The sequence below is a fragment of the Glossina fuscipes genome, unplaced genomic scaffold (assembly GCF_014805625.2).
Source record: "Glossina fuscipes isolate IAEA_lab_2018 unplaced genomic scaffold, Yale_Gfus_2 61245, whole genome shotgun sequence".
In the NCBI taxonomy this organism is placed as follows: domain Eukaryota; kingdom Metazoa; phylum Arthropoda; class Insecta; order Diptera; family Glossinidae; genus Glossina; species Glossina fuscipes.
This window is the reverse complement of record NW_024003472.1, coordinates 623,728-649,570: the sequence shown is the minus strand read 5'-3', so window position 1 is coordinate 649,570 and position 25,843 is coordinate 623,728. Positions and strand designations below refer to the sequence as shown.

Genomic DNA, 25,843 nt, shown 5'->3' with positions numbered 1-25,843 from the left:
TTGTCTGTTATCTTTAGAAAATATCTAATTCAACAATACGATTTTGCTTAGGGAGAATAAAACCTGTCTTTCTTTTTTATACCTTCTCGTCTGGCAGAATGATTTTTTTTGATATCAACGTCTTGATGGTTTCGAAACCATCACATATGGGATCAAGGACTATTTGACTGAAGTGAACTCGGCTCTTGTTTTTTTTAAATTAATTTTAATGCTGTCCTCCATTACGTTTTTATCTTTGTGGCGAAAGGTTGCTGATAGATTTTGATTACTTTAAATAAAGTCTGCAACGGGATATTTATAAAGTGTGACTTCTTGAATTTTATTCTTTGTGAAATGTAACATGAGAAGAAGCCATAGTGCCAACTCCTCGATAAACTATTGGACGCTGTTGTTGTATAAACAAACGAAAGAATAGACGTAGGAAGATACATAACATTTGGAGAACGAATGTAGCGTAAAATATATACATTTGACATTATTTCTTAGTTCATAATGGAGTGCGCAGTCTCATTGGACATCGTTTTGGATTATTTACTGAAGTAACTTAACGTTCTTACCTTATACTTCAACTGTAGATCATTTTAGTATTTCCATGCCATGTATTTTAGGTTTTTAAAAATATTTGTAATGCTTACACATTTACCTAAGAAATCGCAATAGAATACATGCTCTTGATCAAAAGGTAGGTTTCGACTTTTCTTTACACTTGTCAAATGTTCTAGGTACTGTTCCATACTATTACAAAGATGTACATAAAGCATATAGCAATAATTCGGTAAATTTTATATTCATCGACAGAAGTCGGATATGGTCCATTCATTATAATACTTATTGGGTCTTTCCAAAATGATTACTTCCTTTTTTCATATTCTTTTGATCAGTCCTTAAGCAAGAAGTGTTCTAAACTTCCTATTGAAATTAGGCTTTAACTGTAGAGGCTTCGAAAAAGATGGATAAGTACAGAGAAGTCAAATATAACAAGCATATGGGGACTGAGTTTGTAAATTATAAGTTATAGGTCGACTTAGAAGCCATAAAACTATGACATTGAATTGAAACTCCATTCACATTTTACAAAATCAGCTTTTGGAGAAATACCAAATGCAATTCACTATTGAGAAGAGTTAACTCTTCTATGCAAAAACGGCTTGAAATGAGCCCATTTTTGTTTTCAATTTGATTTTAGCCTGTTTCCCTGTCTATTTATGGGTGTCAAATGTGCTTACGTGTTTTATGTGCTCAGCGTACAGGTAACAATGTTTTGAAATATTGAAAAAGCATTGGGCTGGACAATTTAAGTGATCATTGCTTTTTTAAAAATTTGGTATGTCTGAAAAAGTTTTGACATTTTTCATATTTCTCCACAAAAAAAATATATTAGAGTACTAAGCCAACGTGCAAAATTGTAACGGAATGGGTTCATTTTCTGAACACTCTTCTATACAATTGTTTCTAGAAAAAAATTAGGCATTTACTTGGTTATTTAGTATGATACAATGAAATTTAGTTCAGAACAGTGTTTTTATATGTAAATTTGCAGTTAAATTTATAGTGTTGGACCACCTTCCTTGTGAAACTAAAATTTTTAATTTTTATTAAATTTCTAACCTTAGATTATAGTGGATGAAATGACAGATAGTACTTAATGGCAAGCTCTATTTTCTTTTAATGACCGATTCTTCAGGGAATGTTGCCTACATATGCATTATGGTGAGATAACCAGAAATAGCTGGGGAGAAAGGGATATGGAGAGATCGTAGCTTGAGAGGCGTGTGCCCGATATGTAAATCACTACAGCCACCCAGCACCCGCTGCAGCTATAAGCACACACCAATCGTGATTACAATAAGGTCTACCGTATTGAGAATTGAATAAATATTTGGCTTTCTTGAGCCAACTTTATGCGGTAGCTCGTGCCGGCCTCGGCCAACTATAGTGTTTCGGTTCTGGGTTAAGACGTTTTGTATATGCTTATTGTTGAGTAAGGAGCGATTGCGATACATTATAAATTGGTTTGCAACTCTCCCTTATTCGTTAAATTTTTTCGAGCAAAGAGGTTTATATCTATGGGACGGTGAAGCAAGCAGGAGCCGAAAGAACTGAAATGTATAAATAACGTAATAAGGTAACATCGTGAATATGCCCTTAAAAATGAATAAAAAAATTTATTATAAATAAATGCACATAATCGTCTCAATACGCTCTGCTATTTCGTTACGTTCTTCAATAATGTTAAATAGAAATGCTAAGGTTCAGATCCTTATTTGACTTTCGACGACCCTAAAAATTTCGTTCTTTAAACAACAATTCAGTCTTTCACTGCTTTCATTTTTAAATACGAAGACACAATTAGCTTGATATTGGTTTTGCAATCCATCAGAGTTATTTTACACATCTTTTTGACTGCGCTACGGCTGTAAACTTTGAGGTCATTTTGGATCGAAATTTTTAAAAGCGCTCATAAACATGTCAACGTTGCGTAATTGCTGTACCTGCCATAAAAACGTAAGAATATACAAGATTTATGGTTCTGGTTGTAATATTTGAAAATACACTTCAGAGGGCCACACTTTTGATTAATGTAAAAGTTAAATCCGAATTAGCAGTGTTTTTGTAATAGCGTAGCTATCAATCTTTTATTGTTCAAAAGTTCGCCTTCGCAAAAAGGTACAAATCTTAGATTGGTCATTTATATTCTCTAAAGATGATCACCATACTAATAAAGTTCATCTGATGTAAAAGCTTAAACTGACCTGCAAATGTGTCCCACTATTTAAACCATCAAAGTATGTGACTTAACGAAACTGTTATGATCAGCCTATTGTACATCACTCTTAGAACTTGCGTTCTAAGTGAACGAATGTCTAGATCATTAATATAGAAGGCCAGGGAAACTCAGATCCATGTTTGTTTGTTATTCGATAATGGCAGAAAATCCTAAAAGGCACGACATTACTGAGCAATATAAGCAACATGGAATTTTGATGTTTTTCATTTTAACCAGTAAGCTTACGTAGTTATTATACGTAGACTGAAAACGATGAGCATTTTTTATTTAAAATTATAAATAAATATGTTGCAAAAGTTCTAATTATGAAATATTAAAAACATTTTCGTTGAAGATCGATCAGAAGAATAACAGAGTGTGCTTTTTAAGAAGGATTCAGACGATTCAGAAACGTCTTTGTTTTATAAAAAAAACTTGATCGTAGGTTGTAAAGTATTTTTCAAATTTCCCATCTTTAGGAAGCGCACTTAAGTATAAAAACCAATATTTTTTGCATGTGTTTTTGGTATTATTTTTTCAACAAAACTTTTCTCTTTTGACTTTATCTACGATTTCTGTTGCTTGTTAAGTTTATTATTGTTATTATCAGAGTGTGGTTTTATTTTTGTGGCTATCAAATATTTGTAATACTTTTTTGTTTTTTATTGTTTTATTTATTTCTAATTTTTTTACATAAATGTAATTACTATTTCGGTTAAAATTTGCTAAATGTTTTTAATAATTCGTCGTTCATATTTCAAAATTTAACATAGATCAAAACTAATTTTCTCTTATTATTCCAATATAATTTTAATTTTTTTTCTTTGGATATCATTATGTGACCCTATCATGTCAGACTTAATTTATATTGCAATCGTTTCAAATTTTATAAGTTTGTAAATTATTACGAATGATTACGTATTATTACTATATATCTCCTTTTCTCGACATGCGCGACATGTGAGACGACATCCGTTGTATAGTTATATTTACTTACTGTATTTTCACAAAATAATATATTTTGAAGACGGAGCATTTTGATTTAGAAACATACTGTAGTTATTTAGGTGAGGTAAATGCGTTACACATAAAGTAAAAACGTATGTTGGCGTGTGAACTGATAATAATATTTATGACAATATTTACGTATATACACGTTCTTATGTTGTATTGAAAAATTCGATCATAACCTTGGCTGAAATATATTGACGCAATCGACATCTTGTTAATATACGTTTTTAATATTTATTGTTATTTTATTGTTTAATATTAATCTTTCTCGGAATGAAACATCTATTAAACATATGGGAATCTATGTGCGAAATGTTTGGCTGCGCTTATTTTACACAGAAACATAATTCTATACTTTTATTTCGTGCAAGACGGAGCGTGTAGATTGCAGGAAGGAGTTCCCGCTAAATATGAGATCGAGAACATTGTTTGAAAACGAAGTAATAGAATATATTGCATTGACATTGACTTATGTAGTACTAATTTATAGAGCACGTTTACAAAATGTCTTTGCACTTGTCTTAACCTGCCTCACGTGGCTACAATCACAATGCCCCGCCTTGTAAGTATTTGTTTTTATTACAAACATAGTAACCAGACGTACTCTTGGGGAAAGAAACGAACATCAAATGTAAGAAATAATATATCGGACAAAAACACGTATTCAAAGCGGAAAAAGAAAATAAAGTATGGGAAAAAGGAAGTATCCGATCTTCTTCGCTGAAATATTGGAAATCGATCTCCATAAAATTCTCATACGCTCCACTTTCGTGCCAGAACTTCTGCTCGCTTTTTTCTTATCGATGCCAATGTCATCGTGCCTGGTCTATTTTCATTTTACCAAATGGTTTATATATATTTTTGTTTCTTTTTTTTTGGCACTAAAATGTTTTAAAGCAAATATTCAAAAATGTTCCCATTATAGTAGCAAACATGAAACATTCTAATAGAAGTGAATGACTCGCTCCCATGACTTATCTAATTGTAGTGTTCCTTTTATATGTTTTGTTTCCTCTTACATTTACTAATTTTGTTGCTGCGGTTTTGATGTATTAGAATTGATAGCAGCGGTCTGCTGACGATTGCCTGAGAGGAAGTTGAAAGTCCGTGCATCACTACGTAAACGCAAAGCTTGTTCAATACGATGTTCCTGCAGGCGTACGGTTCCACTAATGTCGCTGGCGGGTGCAATAGATTCTATTTTTGGTGCTTGGAGGGTGGGATCACGATTCGAAGCGCTGATATCACTACAACCCGTTGCTGCACTTGCGTTGGTGCTCGTTAGGATACGCGGACTGGTTTCTACCTTACCATTCATGTCATCGTCATTGTTGTTATTATTAGATAACTGACCTAAGTTAGTACTACAATTATTATTGTTGTTACCGATGGGTCCACTATTTTGATTGTTGCTACTTGAAACAGCAACACCAGCCGCTAAACGAAAGGCAACCTCAGTATGTGAGCGTAACATCGCTTCAGCCTGTTGTTGCATGTGTATAGATGTCTGCGGTGAATGCTGGGTCGTTGTCTGGGGTGTGTGCGTAGATTCTAGATGGTGCTGAAGATGATGATTTGGCGTATTTAAGGTTTGGTGCGCAAAGTGATGATGTGATTGGTGCGTGTTTGTGTTGCCAAGAGCAGCGGGTAAAGGAGCTGGAAGAATGGATGAGCTATAATTGGCTCTATTGTGAGTCTGTTTTTGTTGATCATGATTTTCCTCTTGTCGTTGTTGGTGTGGATGGTTGTTATTTCGAAGTTCAGCAGAATTGTCTAACATAGAATTGCGAATCATACTAGTTGCAATAGGTGCATTGTCGGTTACTAAATTATGTAAAGGTGAAGTTCGGCGTTCTGAAGGCGTCTGCTCGGTTGTTTGTTGATGCTGTTGTTGTTGAAGGCTCTGCTGCTGCTGCGGTTGTTGCTGTTGATTCCTGTTACTGTGGTTCACTAGCATATTATTGTTGTTCATATTTGTTGCTCCACTGTTGACGCCATTATTGTTGACATGATTGATTCGCATAGCAGTCGCTAGATTTACAACGGCTGCTTGAACCGCAACGTTTCCGTTAACCTGTGCTGTGTTAACCGTTTCAACGGAAAAATCTTGTGGAGAAGATGGTACCCTCGGCAAAGCATTTGTGCTTGTGCTAGCGGCAACAGCGGCAGCAGCTGCCGACGCTGCCGCCATTAGACTCATACGATTGGCGACATCGTGCAGTTCTCCTTCAATGCTTACGCTAACATTATTGTAAGAATGGTTATTGAGATTATGCGTATGGTGATGAGGCTGAGAGCTATGGTGAGGATGATGTTGAGCAGGGGCATGACTGTTAGAATTGTTGGTGGTGCGTAATATGTCACTTAATTTGTCACCTAGATTTAAATTGCTGCCGTTCGTATTACAATTGTCATTATTATTATTGTTGATGTTGTTGTTATTATGATTATTATTATTCATGCTGTTATCATTATTGTTGGTTAACAAGTTAATTCCGCTACATTGATCGGAAGTGGTCGATGATGATGGCCTTCCATTGGAAGAGCAATCAGAATGTGCAGATGGAGAAGGACACAGAGAATTTGAAATATCACCACCACCATCACCATCACCACCAACGTTAATCACTCTATGACTACCAATTTCTCCACTTAATAAAGGCATAAATCCGCTGGTTCCTGCAGCTCCCGTTCCGGCTGAAGCCGCCAAAGTAACCGCCAATAATGAACCACGTTCACGCCTTTCAGCTGCTGCGCGAGAGAGTACATATTGGGCGGCAAATTGGTGCTTAGGATCCATTCGCATGTGCTCCATATGTGTAAGCAGACCTTTAAAAATGTGGAAAAAAGGAGAAGGAAATTTAAATGGAGCAAGCATCCAGAAATAAAACAAGTTGCAATTTCTTTGATATGAAACCATAGATCTAAGCGTTTTCCGGTCTTACCATTTTCGTGTGTAAAAACCGCTTGACAAACAGAACACGGCCACATTCGCAAACTATTTGTTAGTTGACTCGTTTCTGCATGGCAAGCTAGGTGCTTACGCAAAGAACCTTCATTCACATAATGTTTTCCACACACCGGGCACGGGTTATTAGCGGTGCGCCGCTTCGTTGAATAAGGATCACTGCAGACAGAAGAAGGACCCGAAGATTGTAAGCAGACGCCGGTGTCAGCCGCTGCACTACCAGCACACGTGCCTACGTTTACACCATTGCTCACACAAGTGACAACCCCACTTCCTATGTTATCAATAAAGGAGCCTACGGTTTGAAAAGAATAAAATAGTAGAAGAAAACAAAAGACAGTTTAAATATTCTTTCAGCCTACACAAATAACTGAATGAAATCAAACGGTTTATTCAATTCAGGTTTCATGAGTTTTCTTAAATCATTTGAGCAACAGTAATGTGGCAAGAAAGCAAATATGCAAAGAAGAGACATAAGGCCTGTTTTTTGTTTATATATTTTTGATAAAGAATAAACTTACTGTTCGTATTTTGATTAGGTTTCTCCTTGTGTACATGTTTCATATGCTCCATTAAAGCATCAGTGCCTAAAAAAAGTTTGTGACAGATGGGACATGAGGTTGCATTAGGTCCACCAATCAATGCCGCATGCTGCTGCAAGACACCAAGATGCAGCTGTAGCTCCTGTTTTTCATTATTTTTAATTTATTGTTATTTAATATATGTTTTTTTAGGGAGGGTTTCAGGTTTAATTTTTTCAATTTGGTTTTTATAATTTATTTAATATTTTTAAACCGCACCGGTAGCAAGAATAAGGAACAAAGCAAAGAAAGATTTGGATTTAAAAAAAAATTTGTTAGAGTGAAAACCAAACGCATAATAAAATTGGAAATTCAAGCCTTATTAAGAAGAAAAATGGGGGTTATGATGGTACTAACATGCCTTTTGAAGCTTTTTAAAGATATTGTGCCTAAATGGCGAGTACTGACCTTGGATGTATGAGTCCTGAGACTGGATTCAGTAGCAAAACCTTTGCCACAAATATTGCAGTGAAACGGACGGTTTTTGGCTCTCTCCACTTGAGCGTCATGATTCCTTAAATGCTGCTGCAAATTCGATAATTGTATGAAGGCTCTGCCACAGTCAGGCAAGTGGCATTTATATGGTCGCTCGCCTATAATAATAAAAATATATAAGAATATGTAGTTTTTAAAACCATAGTAAAAATTGTTTTTGCATTACTATTAAGAGGCGTCTTTGGAAATATTTTTTAGAAAGAAATATTGCCCCACACACAACTGGCAGTAGTTTCATCGGTTTGCTGGCTTTATGATGGAGGGTCGACTTCTAAAAGATTATCTTAGCTATAGCTGAACACCTACAGTCAAACGACGTGAAACCTGGTTTGGCAAAATTTCCAGCCCAGACTGAGCTCTGGAGCATTTATTGCGTAAATTAAACAAAATATATATAACTGATAAATAATTGATATGCGCATCATCATATCATGCAAATGTATAATTTTATTTTATTTTAGAAAACGTTTTGGGAGCTCATCTTCGGCAAGGACATCTCCCTCCGTTTGTTGTAAATTTTTGTCTTTACTATTGCTTGGACTTTGCCATTATTTATGAAATACAATGCGTTCACAGTGTTGAGAAATTGTTTAAACGAAAACAATTAACCCACGGTTACGTTTTGTTCCTGTGAGATAAAGCTAATTTATTGAATGAAATGAATTATAAATATTCATTTCGTAAATAAGGTTCATTACCCCTGTGGTGTAAAGAAAACACATCCGATGTTCCTGCAGGACTTTTACGTGTGCAAAAATAATTTTTGGGCGTGGTTTGCGGAGGGAAAATATCACTTTTCAGTTACCCTTAATGCAGAACTTACAGAAGCATCATGATGATTTCGACTTGGACGATATGTGGTTTTAACAAAAAAGTACCACATACCAAATAGCTTCTGTTACAATCAATTTATTGAGAGAAAAATTGAATGATCTTGTAATCCCCAAAAATGGTAATGTGAGCTTACCATCGCAGATCATTGGTTTATTTCAATACCTCACAAACTCTCAATGACCCTATTTTCCAAGATGAGTCGTGTTATTGATGAACTAATAGTAGCTCTCCATGGAAAATTGGCTAAAAATTGGTGTTCTAGGATTACATTTTTACAGAAGTCAAGAGGCGGTTAATTACATGAAGTTATTTTAAATAAAAATGGCATGAATCAATATCTGAAGGAAAAGGAAAGTCATGTTGTTATCTTTTAATATTCAGTTTTTTTCTCCCTGTAAGTAATTGAAATAATTTTGTCCCAAAGCCTAGCAAGCGTGGACTGGATTAGTATAGGTGTTTTCATATAGTTTAACTCGACACTTTATTTATTTTATGCAGGGGTTTTCTAACCAAAACTAATGCAAGAGTTGAAACCAAATCGCTAATACATAGTCAAGAGTTTGGTTATAAAAAGCAGCATGCAACTATAAAGCAACGTCAGGGTTTGGTAAATAACTTCAAAAAGTTATAAAAAAGCAAATCTAGTAAAAGTATATATTCACGCAAAACTGTTACCACAAGCGTTTTATCAAATTTACGTTTACATTTAAGATTTAGTTGTTAGCGTACACCAATATACTATTGTCAAAGTAACTTTCACCGCCGTTAGGATTGTTGAACCACTATGAGCGCCCGTTCATTCTAGGTGATTCAGCTCACAAACGTGTGATTATATTATTGCGGAAATCTCAAATCTAGTTTATTCCAGTAAATCATTTTCCCAAATAATAAATTCCTTAAAGAGAAAAGAAACCAAATGCACATTCGTGGCGCGTCATGCAGCTGCCGGCCGATGAAAACGATTAGCGGAAAAGCAAGCAGGGATTAAAAATAAAACCATAAATTTAGGTATAGTAATATGCTTGTAAAAATGTATATAAATAGAATATTTGTGGAAGGGAGGGTCAATAGAAAAAGAATATTTAAGTTGAGCAGTTGAAAGTATTGCCAAAAATAAATTGTGAATAATCCTACATTTAAGGAATATAATTGTAAATAAAAAAACGTTGAAGTGTATTTTCCTTGAACAAAATATCCACGGTCCAGTGATAAGGACTGTATCTTAGAAAAGCGAATTTTGTAACAATATTTAAAAAAAATTGAATTGCTAAAAAACTACTGTTGCGTTCACTGGACATAGTATCCATAATAGCCCAATATGGCTTGAGCAAAACTTGATCCATTGGTCACTTAGTGTCCTATCTTATCGAGGAGGGATTCGAAATCGCCGCGAAAGTAAGATTGTTGCGCTAAACATCTCCAAGGATATACTTGACTGTAAGCTGATTGCATTTGGTACCGCCAGCACTTTTGCTCGATTTATATCGAGATTTTTAGACAAGTGTTTGATAAGAAACGTAATCGACGTATATTCTTTATATGCAAGTGCACCGCGATCGTCTGTTCCTTTTGCTCTCTCTTCCTGGTGTTCATTAATGATATCCTGTGCGTGGCAGCAAACCCTATTTACTTATTTGCAGATGGGAGGACCTTTCTTCTTATACGCGTTCCTTTTCAGCTAGAGACCATGCGGCACCTAGCTACAACATAAATGCTGCTGTTTCCTAGCGCACATGAATAGTGACGAATAACCCCTCCCCTTTGGTGGGGTTAATGGAAAAGAATCGGCAACTGCTGGTATTCTGAGCATTAGAATACAAAATGATATTCGTTGAGAAAAACGTATATTCGAAGTACTGGAGGATGTTCCCAGCTTTTCAAAAACAGGGTAAAACTTCAATGCAGCGCATGTACGCACCATTTACAACGCGTTAATCTAGTAAAAATTTAAGTGCAATTCGTATGTGTTCAGATCTAGATTCTTTTGGAATGCCATGGACAGTGTACGGCGATGGTCGTGTGAACTGCAATTATAAGTGTTCTACATAGCTGAAAGAAATTTGTCTTAGAATCAAGTCCTTTAAGAAGAGTATCTTCTGCTTCTCAGCGTTCTCACCTACTCGTCCAGAAGATTCCCATATACCGCACAACCCATTACCGCGATTTATCGTTCCTCAACTGAACTACCCTTATGTAAAGAAACCTACTAACGGTGGTCTTCTCCATCGCAATATGATCGGACAACCTTTTTCAACGCCTTATTCAATTTAGCTGACGAGGAAAGTATTCCAGAAACACAATTTAGTATATCTTTAGTTAATGGCTTTGTGAATTTTTACTAAATTACGTTTATCTATTATTTATGCGCATTTATATATAAGTTTGTTTTAAAAATCTGAGTACCTTATTATTAATTTTAATGGCGGTTTGATCGCTATCAAATCTTAGGTTTTACTATCGTAATCCAGTGCTTAAAGGCATTTGATTCGATTACTTTCAATAATAGCAAATTCTTGGCCAATATAACAACTCAGTTTCAATCTAACAGCATCTAGCGGGAGCTTTTACATATAATACGCAATAATGTATCAATTTTGTTTTTATAACTTGGAACCAAATTGTTTTATTTTAACTAGACATTTCCAGAGAATTATATAAATAATCTCTACTGAAACGTGCATCAATAATTGATATAATTATTTGCGAAATATAATTATAACCTTGCATTTCTCTGACTAATTCTGGCTAACTGTTAATCTTATGTTTGATAAATTTTAATAAATTAGTTGAATTAATTAGATTAGAGAAGTTAGACCATCAACAATTTTTTAGTGATAGTAATACTTAGCTATATGTTATTATTTCGTGTTTCTTCAATTTTGTTCTAATTTCTTTATATAAATGAAGCTCAAATACTTTTTCTTCTTCATCAACCACCGCATTAAAAAAATTATATTAAATATTTTTAAATATGTAATAGGAGAATTTATGCGGTCTACTCGCCTGGATTCTAAAATTTGACTTAAAGTAAGAGTAGATTCAGCATTTTGATAAATGACTTGTTTTGATTAAGTTTGTTTATATAATGTTATGTTTGTTTGCTTACCAACTTTGAGAGTGAACGTAATAATTGTAATGGTAGTAAGAAATGATAATTATAAAAATACATATGATCGCACTCGTCCTTGTCATGTATTTTAGTGTTCTCTAGAATGTTTTTATGCACGTTATAAAAACAAATGTGATGGGATACGTCAAGCATTTGAAAAATATTGAGCTGATTTCGCTAAAGAAAGGTCGGGTTTCACGTCTTCTATACTAGGATTAAATCCCACGTATATTAATATATTATACTAAATGATATGTGGACACAGAAGATGCGACTTTAGCTCATTTTATTTCTCCTGTTTAGGTTTATATTTACTTGCTTCATCAAGTTCACTTTTAAGCAAATTAATTTGTAATTGTTCCTCATTAGCTGTTGATATGTTAAATGACTGTAGATTAAAAAATTGCTGGAAACCAACATACATAGCAAATTTGATCATGTTAGCCAATTTTCCATGAAAAATGATAGCAGTAAACAATCTTATTTATTCAATGTTAAAAATGGCGCTAATATTCAGACACTTACACCACACACGTTTGAAAAATCCATTTATTTTTTTTTCATTGAAAATAAAATAACTGCTCTGGTAGAATACAGTTTTTAAAAAAGAGAGAGCAATTAATAGAAGTGTGTGCTGAAAGAGTTAAACTACGTTCACATCACAGCTTATAAGGACTTTCGGTTGAAAAAAATGAGATGGACGTATCACAACAACAGAAAAAAGAAAAAAACATAAATTACAGGCTTACAATGAATTTTGAATAATCAGTAATTAAAATATTTTCGGTATCAGATTAAGGTGTTATATGTGACACAAATGTTTTAAATATATTTTATCTAATTTAAAGCGAACAATCTGTAAATGAAGATTAACTTTTGTCATCCGGATGTTGCAACATTTACTGATCATAGATTTTTAAATACTTTGCAACTTGTAGGATATTTTCTCTTACATGGTTATGTTTTTTCCAAACATTGTAACATTTAAGAGAGGAAGTAAAAAAATTAATATATATTTTGTAAAGTTGGAAATCCCATCATTTTTGTTTAAAACATTGATTAAGAATAAAATGTATTGGATTAAGTGTCTGCTTTTCTTTTTTATAATTGAACATTCATTTAATGTTTCGCGATCCCAGATCTGCGGACAAACCCTTTCGTGTAAAATGTGCAAAAGTCTCACAAGAAAATTGGTATACATGCGTTGCTTACTTTTAAACGAATTGAAGGCAAATAAATAAAAATAAGGGCGGTTATAACATATTGGTTGCAATTAATTTGTTGGAGGAAGTTACCCTAGGCATGATATAATTTCTTTCAATTTTTCAATCCTTAGGAAAAAGCTTGTGATGAAATTGTCTCAACGCTTAAACTGAGTTAAAATTTCAGAACAAATTACACTAGATAGCAATGTTTTTTTTCAAATATTTTTTAGACTTCTGATGTAGGCAAGCTCTTAGCTAGCCGAATCAATCTTTTTGGTCATGGGAGAGAGTGTTATTTGTCTATTTGCAAAGTGGCTGAATTTATTTTCGTTAGGGTTTCTTACATTACAAATATATGTTGCACCCATCATTCTTCTGCGGAAAATTAAAACTCTTTCTCTTAAGGTATAAATATATAAGAACATTATAAAACAAAAAAAAAAAAATATATATATATACAGCAAAAGTGATTCAAGAACGAAGTATTGTTTAAGCTTTTAAAAGTGCTGTTAACATTCTGTGCTAAAAAGTTAAGCCTGCGCCTATTATTAAACGTATATTACTTTTCCCGTTGTTAAATGTTTAAAAGGTAAATAATAAATAGTTATTTTAAGATATAACTAGTAAACAACGCTTGATATTATGAGCTGAAATCGAATCTGGAAAAATTAACCATTTATGGAAAAAGATACATGAGCGAAATACTCAAAATACTCTATCTACAAACGACACCCTTTAGAGGGCAATATATTTTTCCAGAGATAAAAAATGGTAGATAGTATATTAACGTGCACGTGAGACCGATTTATCCAACGGAAAAGCCAAATTGAAACCAGTATCTGCTTTAGAGCTTCGAAAAAATTGGTACGCCAAATTCTAAACTTAGTTTAAAAGAAGTAAATGTGAACGTAATATTAACCATACCGAGATCACCTTTAGACTCACTTATTGTATGATATGATATGCCACTAATATTTGTGCATACTTCACCTGTCAAACCGTCAAACCTGTCAAACCGTTCTTTGATGATTGTGAAAGGACGGACAGTTGCCCGCAGGCATAATTTATTTAGAAGACAATAATGCCTATACTATTTGGACGTTCCGATGCATGATTTTTCGTGCTATAAACGGGAGACAAAATATTACCCACTCTGATATTTTTCAACGACAACGCTGAAGCTATTACGTAGCATTAGATCGATTTCTTACATAAATGCAAATACAGTTAATAACAACAACTTGGCATGTTTGCGCTTTTTACCTAATAAAATATCGTATAGTAGATAATTCTTGGTTAAAAGGCTTTGAAAGGAAAAAATTTATTTTTTGGATTATTTTCATTTTAAATAAAAACGTTTAAACAATTCTTATAGTTTGTTTAACTATGTCTTCACCTTCTTTGTACTTTCTTTTAAAGCAATTTTTATATGCTACACCTTTTGTGGAGCAAGGGTGTGTTAAGTTTGTGCGGATGTACGCAAAACCCTGAAGGTCTTGAGATACACGTACTTCTTTTAATACCAATCGATTTAGAAAACGATTTTAAGCTTGTCTGTCCTTCTATCCGTTTGCCTCTTCAACCTACACACGACAATAGCGTTTCTGCTTTTTTTAGGTCCTTTTCTCCATCAATTAATCAACAAGCCTATTTGCTCTCACATTAATTTTTTAATTGATGTTTTTCATTCATTTTTGTTTCATTTGTATATATACAAAGAAAACTACATGATTTAACAATTACCACAAAGTGCTGTAAAATGTGAAAACATATGTTTCTAATAAACAACTGTAAACCCGGTTTTGTTAACTTTTAGAAGTTTTTGGTATTCTGACCTGTAATCATAAATTTTGAGACTTCAGAAAATATAAAGTGGTGGTGCTGCTTTCGTGAGTGGGTTATGAACCATTTTTATTATAATAGATTATAGTGCAAAGATCAACAGAGATAATTTTTAAAAATTTTAACAAAATATAAAGGAAAAGTGCGTAAATTCTAATCTTGGGGAAATGAACGAACAACAAGATGATATATTAATAGTTAAGCTCAATTAGCTTCATTTATTAACGCTAACAGTCCTATTCTCTCATTGTTACCGTTCAAATATCAAAAAATTTTGTGTGTATCAGTTATCGTTCCTGTCACTTTATATCACATTTTGTACTTTGAAGCAAAAGTGACAATAAAACTCTCCATATTAATCCTTTGCTATACCAAAGCTGCTAACTTAACAAAGCAAAGATATGATATGTAAAAAAAGACACAACGTAGTCATAAAAAAGAACCAACTTCAAGATAACTTATTCATATATTAAATTACTATAATAACTCTTATCTCTATTCTCTCCCTGTAGCAATTTCTTATTCTTCAATCTCAAGAAATTGATTAATTAATTGAAATACAATAAAAAAGTTACATTTGCTTTGTAGGCAAACGATTGCTTATTTTTTACAAAGTTGCATAAGAACTGTGCAGTTTTCTTTTATATTATCCTTTAATTATTAAAAATTATCGCTTTATACACCTTATACACTGCACTCTGTTATCATAATCAAAATTCTTAATATGCGCTTAAACGTGAGAGTACCAAAAAAGCACAAAAATATAACAAGATCGGTTTTAAAGAGTTTCGGCGATTAGTGATATCCCAATGGATGTGCTTAGAATAAGGAGGTAAGTCTTTCTTCATTTTTTATTTTGTGGTTTTGTAAGTTAACAACCCCGTCTTAGCATAAAATTTGTATGCAAGACTTTCATTGTCACTTTCGCTTCAGAATGCGAACTCTGATAGGAAGTGACGGAAACAAACCAACCACAACAACTAATTTGGAACTATTTTTGTTTTACAACCTGCATGGCTGTAACATTCTAGCACGGAAGAATAAATTTCAAGATTCATATGCACAAATATATAACAATCTTTCTTTGTTCAATATTATGGACATGAAAAATGAAATGCTGATTTACACTTTCTGTAAATACGTGAAATATAATTTTGGTCGCTTATACCAGGCCTGAATATATTTATATATTCACCTTTTGTGTTTGCTTTATTATTGTAAGAAAAAAAAAATCACACGATCACATCTGTAACCTAATATAAACTTGAAAAACTACTTTGTTGCTCTAATGTAATTTTAGACGTTGCGGTAGCAACAGTATCCGCTTATATGTATATATATATATATGTATATATATATAGAAAATAGAAGGGTAAAACATTGATAATGGTGTTCCTAAGTACATTACATTTTTTAGCTGCTTCTTCAAATTCTTCAATTCCCTCTTTCCTTTTTTTTACTATTTGAAATTTGTTAACCAGTTTGAAGGAAAATATTTCGGGTTTTTTTCAAATTACTGTCTTCTTTTTAAATAGAATTAATTGTAGTATTTTTTGTTAGGTTTGTTGTTTCCAGCGTTTTCTTTGTTAAGTTAACAATTTCCCTTTAAACGTGATATTTTTTCTTCAACAATTTATTTATTTGCATATGAGTAAATCTCAATGGGACTATTGATGCTGCAGTCACAATTTTATTACGATATTTGCCTTTTCAGTTCAATTTTAAGTTTTACACTTCACCACCGAGGGTAAATCTCTTACTTTCATCACAGGGATCATATCATGTCTGTTCTACTTTCTTACACCCATTTTGATGGTCGAAAAATTGAAATAGTATGCAGAATGCAGTCGGAAGGTGATTCATTTTTCATACGAAGCAAGAACATTTTGCGATATTACAAAAAAAATTACAAAAACGTACCATTTGGTCCAAACATTCATATTATTCCCATGAAGATATATATAAAAAATTATCGTGATGAGCATGGTCTTACCTTTAATCATTGTATATAATACTTATTTTATCATATACAACTTAAGTATGATGGTGTTCACATCCCTATACGCCTTTATTTTAAAAGAGTGGAAGAAAACCAAACTTAGATACCCTGTAATAGTGGATGGGAGTGGTCGTTTTTGTTTGGAGGTTGTAGGGCTATTTATAGAGTATACTCGTAAATTTTTATCATCATGTGTGTATTTTGTAAGTTAAGAGTATTTTCTTTTTTATTTTCATAAGAAAAGATATTCTCAGTTTGCATTGTCTCTTTTTAGCATCAACCTGTCCGCAGGTACGTTCAATATTTTCTGAAAATTGAAGCCAATATTTAATTTTTGCGAAGATTCTGGGAAAGCCTTTATCATAGACATTACACAGACAGAACGGGTGGGCTTATTTATTTTCATGTTAGAATATCAATAATTATAAATTGTTTCCATATAAAGGCAAACTTTTAATGGAAGGTGTTCCAAAACGTGTACTGGAATAGCCCAAGTTTAGCAAAATTAAAGTTCTTGTCAAATATCTACTTATTCTTCACTTTTGCCTAATCCTCACATTGGGCGGGATTCTTCATTCTTATCAAACCCTTACATTAGGCGGGATTCTTCATTTTCAGCTAACCTTCACATTGGGAGGTGTTCAAACAATATATTTACGTGGGTACTGTTAATTTTTATGTTTCATTACGGTTATAAACTAATTTTCATTGTGCAATATTACAAACCAGACCTTGCCTACTTAGGGAGACTTGTTTTACCTAGGAATAGTTATATGGAAGAGGGTTAAGGAAATGGTCTATGCAATCAAAATTTTCCACATCCATTTCGTTGGACATAAAACTTAATTAAACCAAATTAGGATCACCTCCCGCTCCTCTCCCCATGTAAAAGCATTTAAAGAAAGCAAATATTTATGTGCAACAAAGTCAGATATATAGCATTTTTTGACGAAATAAAACTACTATCAGAGGTAGGAGTTTGGTGTAATCAATTTTCAACAGTCTTTCCCTTAGAGATAAAGCACCTCAGTCTTCCGAATTTTGTCAAAATTTTTTAAAAAATGGCGAACCGTTGAACATAAAAACTATAAGAAGTTAATGTATCTTAAGTCAAGTAAGGTGTTACATACATCCACACCAACTTAACATACCTGGGTAAAAAGGTATATCAGATATGTTTTACACTGATTGTATTACTTCTACTACAAGGAGACTACTTTGTTTTCGCTAAAAGTTTATTTTTCTCACATAGTCCCGGGACATGAATGTCGATATACTGTATGACCTTACGACAGATGTTAGTTATGCAAAATTATGGTTAAAAACTAAAAAAAAAAAGGAAGAGAAGTCTAAGATAAATACATAAGAATTGGATTATTAAAATTTTTGATGTTCAAAAATGTATGCATGAGGTTGTGATTGCAGTTTGAACTGTGTTAATACAAAATTGCAGAAAATGTTACAAACCTGATATATCCCCTTATTTGAACGTGTTAGTTCTTATCATAGCTTATATAGGTTATTAAAAATTTCTCCATAAATTCTTCAACTTTGACGTACTAACAGGCTCGTTTACCTATATTGCAAACTTAATCCGATCAATAAAAATTTATAGTTAAATATTTCAGACAGGGCTCTCTCTTCTTTTAAACACATTTTATTTCATGTCTTGAATTTTAAGCTAGTTTTACAACCCTGTCAAATATTTTATAGACATTGTGGGTCGCGTACAGCATAAATAGACGTCATCCACATTTCTGGATTTCAAAAGATTAAATCTTGAAAAATTGTTTGGACGGTAATCCGTATATTCTTATTCTTTATATTTATAATTTTTATCTGCCAGAAAAACAAGTAGCAGGGCGGCAAAAATACTCCACTAATTTCTGAAATCAAAGCAACTATCACGTGATCCTTCGCCAAGTATGCCAAATTTCGGCAGCTCAACTGGCTGATCTTTCCAGTTTACTGTATCGAAAAAAATTTTTTTCGTGTTTCTGAGCTAAGTCATCAGCGTCTGGCTGCCGAATCGACCGTGCAGTTGTTTGCCCGTCGCAAAAACGGAAACAAATCAATATTTAGTGGCCGTAGATCAAGGAGGAGAGTAGGCCGAGTTCGACTAACACAGTACCCACAATCCAACTATGTATAATCTGCAATGGTTAAAATGAACAACAAGCACTTGCGAAGATTATAACTTACTAGAAATATTTTCTTTTAGCCATTTAAAACGTTATCGCAAAAAAGCTCTGATCAACCAATGGACGCACTCGCATTGAAAAAATAGTTTGCAATTCTTACGTATTAGCAAATCAAAGTTTTGCTCTAAAGCGAATATTGCTTTATATCTTGTGCGTATATATGTACAAATTGCCATCAGGAGAATACCAGAAAATAGCTCGAAAATTTGTGAGAAGGAAAAGTAGTTATTAACGGAGGAGAAAGAACGAGTTGTTCTTGAGTTCTGAGGAATAAAGAAACTATAATTAGGATTGGTTTGTATTGGTTTGAATTATTTAGCAGTAGTCTGAAGCTTGTAAATTCCTACACATATTGTGGAAACGACATTCCATTTTGTGGAAACGAAAGTAAACTTAAATGAAACACGCTACTGATTGAGGTTTGGATCAAGTTTTCATTCATTATATTGTTTGGACTTTGCCATTATTGCCAAATACAATGCATCTATAGTTATACAATGCTAAGAAATTGTTAAAACTTTTTACGAAAACATTAAAAATTAATACACGGTCACATTTTGTTCATGTGAGATCAAGCTATTTTATGGAATGAAATTAGTTGGCTTCGTAAATAATATTGCCCCTTCGATGTAAATAAGCAAGATACGTTATTCCTAAAAGGTTTTTACATGTACAAAAACAATTTTTGGGCTTGATTTATGCCCTGAAAATACCGTTTTTGAACATGAAAATAGCATTGTAGTTACCCTTAATATAGCACGCTACAGAAACATGATTACTGAATTTTGTGGCGCGAAGTAGATGATTTCGACATAAACAATTTGTGGCTTTAACCAAATGTGCCAACATGCCGTAGTTCTCGTGGCCCCGTCAATTTATTTCGAGAAGTGCATTGACTTACTCCAATAAATGATGAACTACCAACGACTTTATTCATCAAGCTTATTCGTGTTCTTACTGATAAGAGCAGCTTAATATAAAAAAGTGGGAAAAATTAGTATTCCACGATTGCATTTTCGCAGATGTTTAAAGGCAGTTATTAACATTAAATTATTTTTAAATAAAAATGACATGAACTAACATCTAAAATAAAAGAAAATTCATGTTGGTATTTGCTAGCATTTAGTTTGTATTATATCTTAAAAAAAAGTACTTAATTAATGACGCTATATAAAACACAGTGATGGAAGAAAATACTGATATTGTGCTATCAAATAAGGGACATAAGAGCGCAGAAACAGTACGGATGTATGCATTAAGAGGCGAAGTATGCGAGATATCACAAAATATATGTTCCAAAACTGGTAGCAGTGGGTTTTAAAACCCAGTAATATTTATAATAAAACTTTAATTGTTAGGGATTTAAATAGTGAGTACATAGAATGGAATTTAGTTGTATATGATGCAGGGGGTGCTACTCTTTACAAAATGGTTAAATCTTTGAAGTTAGCCGTGTTCAGAACAGAACACATGTTAATACTATTGCGATAATTGCGGCTACAAAAACTCTTCAAACTAGATGCAGCCCCTTTATCATATCGAAGCGTTATTCGATCACCAATGCACATGTTTTAATGTATATTAAAAGGTTTGGAAGTAACGCAAAAATATGTATATGAAAAAAGGATTGAACTTTGCGTATCACAAACATGTTAAAAGAATACGACAAAGCAATAGAGAGAACCCTTTAGCGACATTTATGTTTATCAATCGTAGGAACAATCATCCTACAAAAGAAGATTGACATGAAGACACAATTAATTTAGCAGGGTTAAAATAAAAAATAATTTAGAAATCAAGATATACAAGGATTATGTGGCACTCGGAAATGAGTGAAATGTAATGGTAAGGGTAGGAGAAATGTCAACGGCCAAATGGTTTCAGCTGTTGCATATCAAACGGACTAGCGTATAGGTAGGCCTTTAAGAAGCGCGACTATCAAGTTGGCATATCCGGTTCCAATAGTCATTGTGGTAGCTCTATTTTAAATACGATTGGCAGGTGCTCATAGTTATAGATTGATAAAGACATAACATTTGCCGATCAAGCACACAGCTTCCAGGTTGCGGCTACTTATGCTTTTCTCTAGGAAGTTACACATATAACATGTATGACATTTTTCTATGCCCATTAGAAGAATCACAAAAAATTTGATTGGAAATAGATCGAAGATTACGTTAAGGGAACGACTAATACGAAATTCACAAGAGTGAAGAAGAATTGAAGAATTGTAAGTTCGCTTCAGGGATGGATTTACCTCAATTGTGTAAGGCGGCTAGTGTAATTTGGAAGAACGAACATTGCCAAACATTGCATTTTTGTACCAAACGTCGAAGGATGGTAGTGTCTCCATCTTGTGAAAACGTTTGCAAAACCCAGAAAGACGCTTATGAATTCTGAAATTCTGAACTAATCTGAGCATATCTGTCCGTCTATGGCTTCGTTCGAGTGAATATGTGGGGAAAACATTTTGCGTTTACAAAAACTAAGATATTAGTTCTAAATATAGCAAAAACAATTGAAGTTTGGCAGATTAGGATTGAAAATGTATCAAATCGGCCAAAAGCTTCACTCGCAGTGTAATATACATTGAGAACACATCTCTTTTCAAAAGGAAAAAATAAGGTTTTTTCATTACTACTCATAAACTACAGCAGACAGAACGGAAAGAATTTTCACATATATTATGTGAATGATTCTACATTGGTTGTACAAAAACTGAGAAAATCGGCACCACCCAACATACATTACAGAACATGGCGATGGATTTAGAAATTCAGTCAGAGTTGAATTTTGCTTTATTTTTATGTAGATTTAGAAGATATTTTCAGTGCATAGAATATGATTCTACAACTTAGTTTATTCAGGAATATTCGGTTTCAAGCTCATCATGTGTGCTTGTTTTAATCTGTGTTTCATGATGAGTTGTTTGTTGTGAGAATATGTATTACAGTCATAGTTGGGAATTTGTTGGGCTTAATAATAATTTTAAGAACAAAAATTTTAAGGCAACCGTGTTAAGAGGTATTTAGAATGCAAAACCTGATAGTGTTGCAAAAGGTTGGCATATCTGAAAGTAGTTAATAAATTTGTGCTGTAAAATTGAATTTTCTTGCTAAAAATAAATTGTGGTCAGCTACGTGTTTGTTACAGAATTCTTTTATTATTGTGAGACCTTTTTACCCCATTTTTTTGATTAACAACGAATTATCGACGCTAAAAGCTCTTTCAGGTAAATATGACTGTGAATCGATTTCTTACGATTTTATATGTAGAGTAATTTTTGCTAAAGTTTTTTGCTAATACCAAATCTGGATGGATTTTTGGCATCTTAGTTGAAAGCTATCATCCAAATCTATTAAGATTAAAACTAAACGCACCCTATATGTGAAAAAATAAGCAACAGTTGAAAAATGCCGGCCGTTAAACACACTAACAATTTTCACTTGTCTTCGTCATAGACTTTTGGAGATTGTACGTTATTGTGCTATTAAGACTTAGTTTTCAGTAAACGCATTCAACTGTATTGGGGAACGGTTTGCAATATAGTTTGCCCTCGCCAGAATAAATGTGTATGTGAAATTTTTATCTTGGTCGTAAAAATTATTTGATTTAATTCATCTTGAATAGCGTTCACCATCAGGCCAAAATCAAGGAATTTCAGAAATGGTTCTGAAGTCACTCGTCTACATAGAGACGCTTTTATTGTACCAAATAATCGAAGCTGCAGAATAATTGCATTATAAAATATAATAAAACGGCAAAATGTGCAGTCATTTAAGGGATTTGCTAGTTTTCGTATTGAAATCGAATACATGTTTTGTCTCATGATCAGTAGATAAGAGCCAGAGTAAAAAGAATTGCAAAAACCCTCAATTGTTTTCCCTAATTTTCGTTTGCCGGTATCCTCCAACAGCAAAGCCCCTCTTTTCTCAAAACAAACTTAGTTAGACGACGACGTAATTAGCTTTTCGAGCGGTGGCATCTAGGCAATAACAACAATCCGCGTAATTGACAACGAAATAGAAATGCATTTTGCTGCAGCGTTACACTACTTAACCGGAGTCATCAAACCACGTTGGATTAAAATCTCCAAGATCGTAAAGACATTTGCAACAATAATTTTCCGAACTTTACAGCTTTTATTACTTCGAATAATACCCAAACAAAAAGAATTTGTGGCTATGCAGCACCTCCAAGCAATCTTACCGGGGATTCCAAAGCTGTTCTAGTTCCTAAATACATGTATTTCTCACAACCAGGCGTATGCCCAGGACATACAAATTTCTTTAACACAGTCGGTTTTCAGACAATAGAACTCGTTGTCAGAAGCAGTTCCTTTGTGTAAATTAAGCTGCCGCTTCTTTTGATTTTGGGACTAAGCAAAGAAAAAACATTCTTTTTTTAGAAACTTCGGCTTAAATTGTTACGATTGTTGCAATGAGCTTGTTTAACATTCTGAAGCTTTTTTATACCAAGATATAAAAAGATATTCATAATACTCTTCTTTTGCACAATATCCACGTCATTTGGCCCAAATCTTCTATTGTGTAATATTGATATTATCATACGTATAAGCTCCGCCTGTTTTTGGTTAGGCAGCAATTCGAAGTTGACAGCGGCCACGTAGTTAGGGTTTGTCCATAAATAATAAAATACTAAGAAAGAAGAGTTGGCGAGATTGGCAAAAAAAAAAAAAAATGGGAAGAAGAGACAGTTAAGCGTTAAATGTTGTCGGCGGAAACCTATTATTTTATTTTAACAATCGTTTATACTGAAACTATACTGAACAAATTTTTCGATAAAAAGCATAAAGAAAACAGTGAGAACTGCAATAACAAATCTTTACAGTAATTTGTGTTAGTTAAATTTCGATGTACCGACTGGAACTGTAAATTGGGTTGAAAAACCATGAATTGATCCCGGCAACATCCCAGCTAAATAGACCGATAATTATTCCAAGTGTGAGTGGAGTTTTTAAACTTGTAACAGAGCTGCGCAAGCATGGGCTTGTTTTATAAAATATTGGTGTCCTCCATGAGGTTTTTGAGCCGCTTGGGTCTTAAAATGCTATTATTGAACTGGCGATTTTAATCTGCTTGGAGTGTTGTACTAACGTAATTTCATATTGCAAATATTTTGTTTTCTGAGGATGAGTTGTAAAAGTAACACCTCGACTTCGATAGTAAAAAATAGTAAGCTCAAATATTTGGAAAGCGTAGTCGAATACAAGTGCAATAAATGAAAGAAAGGAAGGCAGCTTTTCCTCTCTTGAATCCGCTTATTTAAGTAGCAACATATTGTGATACGTAGAAAATGATACTTATGCTATGTTAATATTTCCAATATATGATGATACAATAAATGAACTTCTCCAACTGATTTTTTCATTTTGGAAAAATTTCAGGGTTGCAAGTCACGTATGTGCATCCTCTGATCCCATTGCTATATTTTTCTTAACGTCACGTCGCTGTTATTCAGTTTCTATCGATACTGATTTTTGGGCTATATTCTTTTTGTTTACAGGAGTGACAGCAGATGATACATAAAAAATAATATAGATATTGTTAAAGCTAGTACATTGCCGAAAGATTTTGGAAAGTCTGTTATTAGAATTATTTGAAATTACGAACTACGAATTATTCAATCGCATACGCTTCATCAGAGTTCAGTATTTTTCTACGTGATACTAGGCACTTATGTTTTCATTGTTCGAACTGCTTTACATTTCCCTTATATGTGGTCTGTAGTTTAGTGATGTGATGCCAATTATATACCTCCAGCAGTAACACTTAGTAGAGTTCTTTCAACTTACATAAGATTATCTCCGATATATGCACATTATTGACACTTATGTATTAGAGCTCGTAACGCCTTTGGTGGTTTTTGGGCATTCAATAGATTCCAAAATTAATTAATTTACGTGTTCAAAGAAATTCTGTTACCTGGATAAAATCGACCATATATTTCTCGTTTATTCCGGCAATTAAGTGTGATATATTCATAAAATCGAATCCATATACTTCGTTTTACTTTGCGATATCTAAAGCAACCATTTCAACCGAATACAATATTTTTTAATGAATCTTTGGTCCCCGATATAAACTTCTTAGGTATTACCAAACTACGAACAAATTTGTTCAAAATTATGAGGGCACTTTTCTTAATTTACTTATAACACAGTAATTTGACGATTTGCCACTACCTTAAAATCATATGGATTCATCAATAGTCATCTTATATCTGGCTGACATTCTATAAACTTATGTAAAGTGTTATATACAAAGTGGATTTGTACACCACGCTTGACTCATAATATTTTCATATTTGAACAATCATTAAAAACACATGATAAAAATGAGTTTCAGCAAGCGTAAAGCTGAATGTGTCTATGTAATGTTCTTATAATTATCTCAAGAGACAAGAATTGACAAAGCTCTGCCAAATTTAAGTAGAGGTATTACCGTTGGTTGGAGTTGACCTAAGAAAAGGTTTAAATGTATGGTTCGTGAGTGGTACGTCGTTTTTTAATGAAAATCAGATGCATAGGTGTGAATGAAAGAAAAGAATGCATTTGTTTATTAGCAAACCACTATAAGAATTATTTTAGTATAAGGTTAATATGTGGCTTCGATAAAATAGGAAAAAGCGAATGCGCTCTTCGTGGAAACCAATCGTACCAAGCGAATTTGACTCATGCATAAGAACACCGATGGCAATAAAGCTTGGATCTAAGAGCTAAAGATGTACTTAAATCTTAGCTAAGCAATAAGGTACACAAAGAGCAGAATATGAAGGTTTTAATGAGAACACTTAGTACTTGTGAGCAAA

General features: G+C 33.3%; 1 protein-coding gene across 1 annotated transcript in view; it reads right to left on the bottom strand.

Annotated features, from left to right (window-relative positions):
* Positions 1-3,183: 3,183 nt before the first annotated feature.
* The window catches only part of LOC119643558, a 61,695-nt gene continuing 39,035 nt past the window's right edge, over positions 3,184-25,843 (bottom strand). The window contains exons 7-10 of the mRNA XM_038042943.1: positions 7,736-7,920; positions 7,268-7,430; positions 6,724-7,041; positions 3,184-6,607 (exon numbers count right to left, since the gene is read on the bottom strand). Coding sequence (XP_037898871.1) covers positions 4,803-6,607; positions 6,724-7,041; positions 7,268-7,430; positions 7,736-7,920 — 2,471 coding nt within the window. The 3' untranslated portion in view covers positions 3,184-4,802. The remainder of the gene's footprint in view (positions 6,608-6,723; positions 7,042-7,267; positions 7,431-7,735; positions 7,921-25,843) is intronic.